The sequence below is a fragment of the Cryptomeria japonica genome, chromosome 9, assembly GCF_030272615.1.
Source record: "Cryptomeria japonica chromosome 9, Sugi_1.0, whole genome shotgun sequence".
NCBI classification, from domain to species: domain Eukaryota; kingdom Viridiplantae; phylum Streptophyta; class Pinopsida; order Cupressales; family Cupressaceae; genus Cryptomeria; species Cryptomeria japonica.
In genome coordinates this window covers 551810817-551822154 of record NC_081413.1, presented here as the reverse complement: position 1 = coordinate 551822154, position 11338 = coordinate 551810817, and the positions used below count along the sequence as shown (strand labels likewise).

The 11338-nt window shown below is 35.3% G+C and overlaps 1 protein-coding gene across 1 annotated transcript; it reads right to left on the bottom strand.

Moving 5' to 3' along the window:
• Nucleotides 1–3037: 3037 nt before the first annotated feature.
• On the bottom strand, nt 3038–10647 carry LOC131858498 (uncharacterized). Its single transcript, XM_059211748.1, has 4 exons — nt 10501–10647; nt 6660–7037; nt 6194–6374; nt 3038–3432 (listed from the first exon to the last, which is right to left on the bottom strand). Exons 1-4 carry the CDS (start codon nt 10645–10647, stop codon nt 3038–3040), a joined length of 1101 nt encoding a protein of 366 aa, XP_059067731.1.
• Between the last annotated feature and the right edge of the window lie 691 nt (nt 10648–11338).

Here is an 11338-nt window from a genome sequence, read left to right as displayed (position 1 = left end):
CCTTACAATGAATCAAAATCTCTAATTTATAGAGTTTCATGTCCTAAATTCTAGGAATTAAAGCTATCTAAACTAAGTGCTACAAAAGCAAGGAGTCGTAGCTGACATGCAAGTCTCTTCCTTGAACTCCAATGAAACTACCAATTAACTATCACTACAAAACAAGTGTTCCCAAAATTGGCCATTACAGCCATGTAAAATTTTCCCAAAAATTGAAATTGATGTTGCATGTCGGTTGAACTCTCAGCTTTGGTGGCAACCAAAAATATATTCAAAAAGTTATCAAAATTGCATGTGTGGAAACTATGTGTTCATCCTTCACTCTTTTTATAGCTCTATAGTTACTAATAAAACATGCAATTGTATCTTTAGGATGATCAACAACATACAAAATCTGGAACTTAGACTTCTTCAAAATTTGCTTTGTCTGCTCCCATCTGCTGACCAACTTATCAATTACTCCTTCCACATGTATACACTGAGAAGTCAAGAATAAGCATCTATCCATTAACTCTGTATTAAACTCTGTTGCAAGTGTAAAATGATGAGCCGCATACTGGTCCCATTGATCTAGCACTACACCTTCCTTTAGGTGACCATCTCTCAAAATATCATGACCGTATGCCCCTAACAACTTCTTCACAAAATTATCACATTTACCAATTGATTTCAAAAGAGGATTATGTGCTTCCAATATCCTTGACCTACACTACTCAAGAACTTCTATCTTAAATTATATTATAAAAATACAAGATTATAGACTACCAAATTCATCTCCTCTTAAGAAATCTTCATTTTTAATCACTTCTTCACCCAAACCCAATATTTTATTCAAATTTTTACACTGCTTAGTGAAGTCTCTGATCCTCACTTCCCAATTTGCTGAACAATCTCTTATTGCCTTCTCCCTTTTAAGGATCTTTTCATAAATACATGTTGTATGTTGTAGGAAGAGTTTCACCTTTGAAACGTTCTCTTTTGCCCAAAACTTTGTAGCAGTAGCTACTTTTCTTATTTCAATTAAAGTTCTTACATCACCTTCTAGTAGCGATGATGTGAATGGAAATGTGTCATCTTTCCTTGAATCCAAAGGCTTCCCCATTTCTACAAGCAATTGTTTATATTGATCTAATTGTGCCTCTATTTGTAGTTGGGAGTTATGCTCCTTCTCCATTCTACTCCTTATTGCACTGGAAGAAAACTCTAAAGTATCGATCCCCCCAACTTCATTTTCTTTCCAAGCCTGACCTATGATACTTGGTATTTTGAAGGGCCCTCTCCTTTTGTCTCCACAGGGCATACGATATCAACAATTACTCCACCGGAGCTAGTTCTAGATACATGATGAATTGTCTTGGATCTCTTTATTTTCTTTGGCTCCTCCATAATGGCCTATTGCAATGTGAGTTTAAGCAACACCACCTTCTGTTTGTTATCAAAAGTGAAGGTTAACCATTGTGGGGTTCCCTCATTAGTACTCCCTCCTTTGATGGTTAATTGTGCCATCACCCTTCCGGCTTCTTGTGATGGTTCTTCCTCCTGTTGTTGCTCTTCTTCTCCAACCTGTGTATCCAGAGGAGTTTGGGTCTCTCCCTGGGTAGCAAGCATTGGTACGACAAGTTGTTGTTTCTACGAGAGCACTTGCTGAGCCAAGTTCTCCTATAGAGCGTCATCTGCAGACACCTAAAAATGGCTCTTTAATCATATATTTATTATTCATCTAATTAATTAAGCAATTCTTTAATTATTTGATTAAACTAACCATTTCTTCTAATCATCACCCTTCAACACTTCTAATTATTCTATGTCTATTCTCAAATCATTTTTATCAATTAACCCTATTTCAAATATTAATTATTTAATTAATTGCGATTTATTTCTTAGTTAAATAATCTTTATTATTTAGTTAAATCTCATTTCTAATTTTTAAATGATTTAATTTAAATTAATTAAATTATTCTTCCAAATCCCCAAATTCTAATTCCAATTAATTTTATTTATCTCAAATTCACATTCTCCCAAATTCTAATTTCATCACATTTCATCTTTCACTAAATTTGAGTTTTAACAAATTTTAATTAATTTCATGTGCATCTCAGCATTCCAAAATCTAAATTCAAATCCAAATTGAAAATCAAAATCAAATTCAACTTCAAAATCCTACAACATATGTTGAAAATCAAACTGATTGACCAAATCAGTTAACTAGTTAATTAGTTAACTCAGCTAACTCTTCAATCACCCATTTTCACTCAAAATCATCTTTTTCTAACTAATCAATCAATTCAGCCTTCTAATCCATCTGATTAGTCATCTCCCCAATCAACCCAGTCAACTAGCTAATCAATTGAGTTCACTCTTCAATCTATTTAGTTGACTCCCCAATTAAATGAGTTAACAAATCAATCTATTGAGTTCATTGATCAATCAAACTTAGTTGACTATAAATAAGCACTTGAGTTCTATTTCTCACCTCCTTTGTGTTGAAAATCTATAAATTCAACCTCATTTCTCAATTCAATCTAGAATCACAATCTTTAAAATTATTGTCTCTCTTATGCAAGAAATCTCAGTGCAACATCTGAGAGCCACCTACATCAGCAATATGGAGAAGAACAATGGAAGCCGCAATACTATTGAGGGAGTTTTTATATGATTTGTTGTTCAATTCTCTTGATTAGTATTCTATTTCATTGGTTTGTGTTTTGAATCTGTTAATTAGTTAAGAATTGGTTATTCATTCTTAATTCCTAATTAGCATAAATTTAATGATTTCAAGAATAAAAACACCATCAATATCAAGATGTTGTTGATATTCTTCTAACTTCTTGCTCACTTGCTCATTGAAATCCTTGGTCGACTCTTGACTTTGTTGTTCTTTAGCTCCACCTATGATATCTTTCAATAAGTTCTCTACATCTTGTGGAGTAAGAACCAACCTTTCATCATGTTCTTCCTCTTGTCTTTGCTCCATTTCCTCTTCTTCATCCTAGTGTTTCTCTTGTAGACCCTGATTATCTACATCCATAGAAGTTACCTATGGAAGTTCTGTTACCTTTTGCATGACAAGCTCCCTTCGTTTCTCTGTACTAGAAGGAGTCATTCTTTTTCTATTTTTAGGTTCTACCTTCTTTGGTGTTGGCTCAGCCTCCTCTTGGTCTGAGTCCGACTCCATATTATGACTTGTTATTGTCTCATTTTTAGGAATCATGGTAGGCGCAGGCATCCGTGAAGCAATATAACATGGAGTAACAATTATTATAGCCAAGGGTGGAGGTGGTGTTGAAACAACCGCTACAATAGACATGGTCGATGTAGTGGCTGGTGTTGTTGTGGTAGTAGTGGTAGCAGTGATAGTTGGAGTGGTAGTGGTAGTTGGAGGAGTGGAGGCACTAGAGGGTTGAGCCTCTTGAGAAGGTTGTTCTATCATTGCTGCAATACCCTCAATGGAAGGCCTAATAGGATGAATTTCTGCTTGTTTTGGCCCCTAGGCTCGCCGTAATCCCTAAACTTGCCTGTTTTGCTAGATATTCTACCTCTTTCAATTCCTTATTTAATTTTTGCCTCAATTATTATGTAGTCAAAGGAGTTTCAGCTTCCTCCTTTGGATCTGTAGAGGTGTTCTTCCTTGACTCTGATCAAGTTCTCCTTGTATACTCCTTACGTATTCTTGATTGAGGATTTTCAGTCAGGATATTCTTTTGTTTAGCCTTGGAGGCGGCTAGTTTAATCCTTAGACCTAACCACTTCCTAGTTCTATCTATCACTGATTGAGAAATTGTATCAATGTTCATCACTTCCTGTTGTGACCATCTGATTAGAGGGAGCAACTTCTTATCTATTCTTGTTTCCTTATACATTGGATCTAGCAAAATACTATCATCATGCAATTTTTTAGGTAGGTTAGTCTCAATACCAAAATCCCTTATTTGTGGAGCAATGAGGCGATGGTAATATTTCTCTCTTACCCCAACACTACCCTGAAGATTGGCCCAAAAATCCTCCAGGGTAGGCTGATGTCCTTCATATACTTTTGACATTAATTCTTTTAATTTATTATATGGATCATAAAATTACCTGGCATAATTAAAAGGCTTCAACTGTAGGTCCTGGAGTTCTTGTTCAACAACCTTTGCCACATGAATTTTTTGACATGAAAATAATGATAAATTTAAAGGGAGGTCTTTAACTGTAACCCTCATCTTATGTCTTGATGACAACAAATTTTGAAGGTGCACCATCTACCTTGCATACTTCAACAAAATTATTCTATCTGTACAGTATCTAGGCAACAAAAATGGTTCTCTTGATAAACTTATAAAGCACTGAGAGGGGGGCCTAAATCAGTGAAAGCAAAAACAGTAACACTTTAATTGTAGACTAGCAAAAACACTTAACCAATTTACCAATGACTTTGCATGTAATCCAAAGTGTTATAAAAGCATTCACCACAATCAAAACATTCACCATAACACAAATATATATATGTGGAAAGCCCAACTGGGAAAAACCACGGTGAGATGGAACTCACAAGTTAACTATCTGCAGAAATAGATAACTAACTGATTAAGGTCTACAAATGCTCTGTTAGGAGAAGATCCTTTTAAAGATCTCAAGCCCTGTTAGGAGCTATACATGGTTAAAGGTAATCTCAATGGAGGATTTAGATTCAAGTTAATGAATCACCTTGTTAGAGGATTTATACAATTAATCTTGTTAGAGCTTACCTAGTTAAGGGATTTTACTATTGTAGTTGTTAGAGAACAACAATGGGAATGATCTAAGAATATCACCTTCTGTTGGTTTAGATCCTTTTTTGCACATACATTACTGCATCACCGACATACTCTACAATACCTTCAACAAATCGCATTCGCTCCAACTCATAACATAACTTGCATCTTCTATATGAAATAACTCACCACAATATCTTTTTATAGATATTAGATTTCATGTCGGCTCCTGAACCTTGACATAACTTCCTAGGTTCAATGAATCTAGAAAATCTTCCTTAACATGACACAAATCACCGCCAAACTGTCGGTTGATGGTAACACATCACAACTGGTGATAACTCATCCCACAAACTAGGAAACCGGTTAGAACACCAATATCGGTTAAGTGTTGACCGCTTCAAAGTCACAGAATGATTCACTTGAATTCATACTAGGGGATTGTCTCCACGCGCCTCCTTGACTTTGTCTGTTACATCTCAAACTGGTAACTCTGGAACTGATCAAAACCGATTGTCTTAACTGCATATACCGGTTATCTACATTTACCAGTTTAGACATCTTTATACCAGTTAGACTTCTTCATACATATGATACCAATTAACAATGCGATGACTCAATGGTACTGGTTTACCTTAACTAGTATACAAAGATGACTATGACAATTAGAACATATGTCTACCATCAATGACAGCACATAAATTCATCAAATACAAAAATCATCATCAAGCCAATATTTTCCCCCTTTGGCATTGATGGAAACACTTAGGAAAAACTTTGTCAACTAAGTGTGCAAACCAAAAATTGACTCCATGACACACACTCCCCCTTAGCAATTGCATGCCATTACAAAAATGATCATTACTCCCCCTTAATAGTACATACAAAATTTTGACTCTTAAACTAATTCTACTCCCTCTTTGACAACAATGCCAAATAGAAAAGAAAAATACATACATTACATCAAAATTTGTCATAAAAAACTGCATATATATAGATATAAGAGTTTGGAGGTCTTTACAATGCAATTCTCAAGAAAATATCACTAAAATGAAACTTCAATTGTTTAAGGTCATTGTCTCATGTTTCTAATAGTGTCTTAGTGATTTCAACATGTGTCAAAATCTGTGCAGCAAATTCTTCCATAGCATCAACAATGCTTATCTCTGGGGTAGCTAAAATTGCTTTAGAATCGTTGTATGTTCTCTGTAAGATTTCAACTTTCAGAATTAGTTGATTCTTCAGCTCCTTCAAGGATCTTATCCGCTTCACTTGTTCAAAATCATAAACTTCTAATATGTGTTGTAAGGCATCAACAAATTTACCAAAATTCAAGGTGGAATCCTATACCAGTATGTAAGCATCACTTATCCTTTCAAGTTCCTTCTTGGTATCTTCTCTCTTTTTCTTTAAGTCAGCAAAAAATAATGATACTTTAGATATAGTGGCCAAAATATTACCTCCAGTTTCTATTCCTGTTTTCAAAAGATCTTTGTTCACTATTAAAGCAACCTTGCCTTTGTCAATTTCTGAAATCAATTTTTCTTCCCTTTTCTTCCTGTAATCTTTTTTTGCTAAAGCATGAACTGACTCTTCAAATGATTTTAGTTGTTCACTAGCATCAACAACTAATTGTCCAAGCTTAGCAATAGGGGTGGATAGATTATCTGTATTAGTCTCTGGTAAGAGACTTGACAAAATGTCAACAACAGTTTGAATGGTCTTTGCTTCTTGTTTCTACTCTTTCAACCTCTTCTTTTGTGCTTGGGATTGCATAGCAGTAGCAATCTCCATTAATTCAAAGGAACTCAAATTATCCATATCTATAGGACCTTTAATACTCACAGAGTCCCCATCATCATCATCATCAATCAAGGTTTTCTTCTTCTTCCTTGTTTTCTTCTCTTCATCCTTTTTCTCTTCTACCTTCTTCTCTGTCTCTATTTGTTCCTCCTGTGTTGGTGTAATGACTGGTGGCAATTGACTTTCAACATTATGTTTCTTTACTGGTGGTGGTTGCATGTCCATACTTTGTTCAGCAGTCAATGCTTCCTCTTCTTTTTGTTCCTTAACCATATCCGGTTCCTGTTCTTTTTCCTTAACTAGTTCATTGTTGGTACCAATTATATTAATAGTATCCTGAACATCTTTAGTTTCATCCACAAAGAATATGATAGGTGGTGAAATAGTGTCATCCTTATCCTTGGCAGTGTAGACTTCATCTAGTACAACTATTTCTTCAGTGTCTAGTTCTGGTGGAGCTCCAGTTTCAGTCTGATTAGGTTTGTTGTGATAGTTCTTCAACTATTCATTCATTCCTTGAATAACTTTAGCAGCTCGATGAGTATCATCTTCTACTTCCTGAATTTTTCCTTCCAATAGTCTCAGTCTCCTGTCCTTGAATTAAATTATCCTTTTGTTTTTAGCAAGCATTGCTAATAATTCTTCATGAGACAATTTAGGAAAATATTGAACAAAAATTCTATCTACAATCTCTTGATCTTGATCAATGATCATCTTCCATTTATTTTCCAAAATTAAATTCAAAGAATTAAAAAAATTCTTTTGAATTTCATGTGGTAACCAGTTATATTGACATAGGTAATTGATTACCTCTTGTACCACTTCTTGTTTTTGAATCTCATCAAAAGAATCAAAATACTCCTTTACATTATCAAATTTATTTCTTTTTAATGTTTTCAGAGTCCTCTAAAAATGGCTCATTGGCTTGAAAGATGTAATATCAATAGGCATATTTAATTTAGGGATTTCACCTACTGATTTACATTTCTTACCGATTGCCTTCAGCTTCTTCTTTTCATCCTCGGACTCAGTTTCCTCAGATTCTTCTTGAAAGATGAGATGTTTGCCTCTCTTTCTAGTGGCAGTTGGCTTCTTTGTATATACCTTAGGTTTCAGTTCCTTCTTGGATTGAACACTCCTTGTTACTCTTGTACCGGTTGACACAGAAGTTGCTTGCTCGTCTTTCTTCTTTTTCCCTTTCACACTACTGGGTTTTGTTGGTGCAATCCTTTCTTGATAAGTACTCAGTCTTTTCTTCTTTGAATCCTTAGGTGATTCCAGAAGGTTGTTGGCATAACCGATCAATAAGTCATAACTGACTTCATAGCCCATTTTCTCCATCTCTTCTTCTCTTCGTTCTGCATCCTCCATTAGGCAGAAATCAATGGTCATTGTGAAACATATGTCATTCTCAAAGTGTTTGACCACTTCATCTGATAACCTCATTCTCATACTCATCTTCTTCTAGAATTCATTGAAATACCTATTCATTGCAACTGGGAATGTGTTCTTGACAACCTTTATATTATTCTTAATCTGGGCTAAAACAGGTGTATCATTTGACCATTGTATATCACCAATACCTAGAATAAAATTCTGAAAATATAAAAACAAACCGATCAAAAGTTGTCCAAACTTGAAAATATGATTGTTGTCCTTCTTGATAGATTCCAGATTCAACATCAACTGACTCCACATTTCCTTACACATATCATAATCTGCATATTCCTTTATCATCTGGTAGGCAACATGAATGGAAACCGATGACACACTATTCATTCGGTTAGAATAAAATATTTTGTAACCAATAACCATTGTAGCATATTTGACTACTTCATCTTCAATGTTACTAACAGACATAGCATGACAATCACAAGTGGTCTTTGTCAGTTTGATGACAGTATTCTACAAAGTTTTCCTCAATTTAGTAACTTCACCGGTTTGACAGAATCTGGTCATAGCATGAATAGCCTCCTTAGTGATAATATGTGACCTATCTAAATACATGCTCCCTCCATGGATGTGACTGAGAATAATCCTGACATGTTCTTCCTCAAAATCCTTAAGAAAATAAACAACATTGTGAAAACCTTGCTCATAAACCCTAAGGTATTCGGGTTTAATCTTCCTGTTCTCATCGAACAAAGATTTCAACTGGGAATATATTTCTAATGAACCTAAGTCTTCAATCTTGCACTCTATGTAACTTGACATATCACCTTTAATCAAAACTCCTTGGGGTACCTATGATAATGCATCATACGATTCTATCTTATTCGGCCCCATTGACTCAATGGCTTTAGCAAAGATAAAAAGACTCTTTGTTGGTGTAGATGATGATGCCATTCCTAATAACTTTGATTCAAGAGAGGATATCGACCAAATACCTTGTTTCCTTCGTGCTTCTATGGTTTCTAGTTGCTCTCTCACTTGCACACTCGATTTGCTTTTCTTTGCTTCAAATTCGATCCAACTTCTCACTCTGTTGTTCAATATCCATTCACAATCTACTGGGAATATTCTATTTCACTCTACAAGTGCTCACAAAATGCTCTTCAAATTGAATAGGGTACAAATGACTTAGTGAAATTGATTTTTATTAACTTTTCCAACTACATTAATTGTACTACTAATAGGTTGAAAAACCCTAATTATCACTTAACATATATGCTTTTACCGATAGGTATACTAACCGATTGATCGATTGATAGAAATATCAAAATTCTCATATTCTAACTCAAAGTGCAAAATTCACTTACCATTCTTTCTTCAAGGGGTTCAAAAATGGATTTACTGATATGCTCCCCCTAGGCTTGTTGAGAAGCTCAGTTTGTCGGTGTGGGATTCTCCACACTAGGTGAAGTATTTGGTTCTTCTGATGGCTTGTCCTCACTTTTCTTCTTCAAGATCCTATTTATCTTGGATCTGGTTTCTTCAACATCAACCTTTTGCTTCCCTTTCTAATCTGCAGGATGATTCACTAGTTGGTTCTTCTTTGTTCTGCAAAACTTCGCAATGTGTCCTAGTTTATGACAATGATAGCAGGCCATTCTAGATGCTCTCCAAGGTCCTGCATTGCCCCTTCATGTTCTTCTTCTGTAGTTCATAGCCACATGTCCAAAGTTGTTGCAAATTGACCAAGTCACATTGACTCTCTTTTCCATCTCATAAGGACTAGATTGGTTAACATAGGGTCTTTGCCAATTTGTGTTCCTCCTCTGATGATATTCCTTCTCCAATCACCAATAGGTCTTCGATTCATGTGAGGTGTAGGATTGTTTTCTCCATATCTGCATTCAACTAATCTATGCCCATACATGTTGCATGTATAACAATAACCTTCAAATCTTCTAGGCGCATACCTAGTATTAGGTCTATAACCAATATTAGCATTATATTTGCTTCTACAAACATTAGCAGCATGTCCTGGTTTATGACAGTTAAAGCAAACATGTTTGTAAGCTTTCTTACTGGTAGGCTTCTTAGCCTTAGGAGCATTTTTACCTTCATGCATGTCACTCTTGATACCAAAAGATTCACCCTTCTCAGATGTATTGTATCCTAACCCAGATGTATCACCTTTCATCCTTTGAGATTGGATCTGTTCATCCAACATAGTAGAACTGTTGTTGAATTTATCAAGCTTATCATTGGCTTTTGTAAGCTCTTTAGTAAGATCTTCATTTTTCTTCATAAGAGTCTCTCTAAGAGACATTGCTATTTCAAGATCTTCTTTTATTTCTTCTTTCTCTTCTTTCTCCTCATGCCAGTGTTCATACAAAGTTGCATTCTCCTACTTGATCTTAAGGATCTCATGATCTTTCTCTTTGATCCAGTCGTCACCTGTCCTCCTAGCTTCAAGTTCTTCACTCATACGGACTGTAAGGGCTTCAAGTTCTCTCCTCAAGTTAAGTTTCTCACCATTTAGTTTCTCCACTTATTCAACAAGTGCATCAATTTTCACCTCATCTGAAGAGCTATTGTCAGAGATCTCTAATAATTGGTCAATCAGTTCTTTCCTTCTTGCTTGTGAAGCTTTGAATTTGTGTCTTAGGATTTCTAGCTCATCCCTAGTTTCAACAAGTTCTCTAGCAATCTCTCTATAACTCATGTCCCCAATAATGGCTTTAGGGTTTCCTTCCAAGTGGTTAATCCTTAAGGAAGTTAGGCTCTGATGCCAATTGATAAACTTATAAATCACTGAGAGTGGGGGTGAATCAGTGAAAACAAAAATAGTAACACTTTAATTGCAGACCAGTAAAAACACTTAACCAATTTACCAATGACTTTGCATGTAATCCAAAGTGTTATAAAATCATTTACCACAATTAAAACATTCACCATAACACAAATATTTATAAATGGAAAACCCAACTGGGAAAAACCACAGTGGGATGGAACTCACAAGTTAACTATCTACAGAAATAGATAATTGACTGGTTAAGGTCTACAAATGCACTGTTAGGAGCGGATCCTGTTAAAGATCTCAATCCCTGTTAGGATCTATACCTAGTTAAAGGTAACCTCGGTGGAGGATTTAGATCTAGGTTAATGAATCACCTTGTTAGAGGATTTATACAATGAAGCTTGTTAGAGCTTACCCGATTAAGGGATTTTACTGTTGTAGTTGTTAGAGAACAACATTGGGAATGATCTAAGAATAGCACCTTCTGCTCATTTAGATCCTTTTCTGCACATACATTATTGCATCACCGACATACTCTACAATACCTTCAACAAATCACATCCTCTCCAACTCATAACATAACTTGCATCTTGTATATGAAATAACTCATCACAAT

Bases quoted from the DNA above. Each gene is read 5' to 3' on its own strand.
- LOC131858498 (XM_059211748.1), bottom strand. From the start codon at position 10,647: ATGAGTTATAGAGAGATTGCTAGAGAACTTGTTGAAACTAGGGATGAG. The intron at 7,038-10,500 runs GTGAAAATTGAT...ATGAATGAATAG, and splicing joins ACAATAGCTCTTCAGATGAG to TTGAAGAACTATCACAACAA. The intron at 3,433-6,193 runs GTAATATTTTGG...AGGGTATTGCAG, and splicing joins AACAGGAATAGAAACTGGAG to CAATGATAGAACAACCTTCT.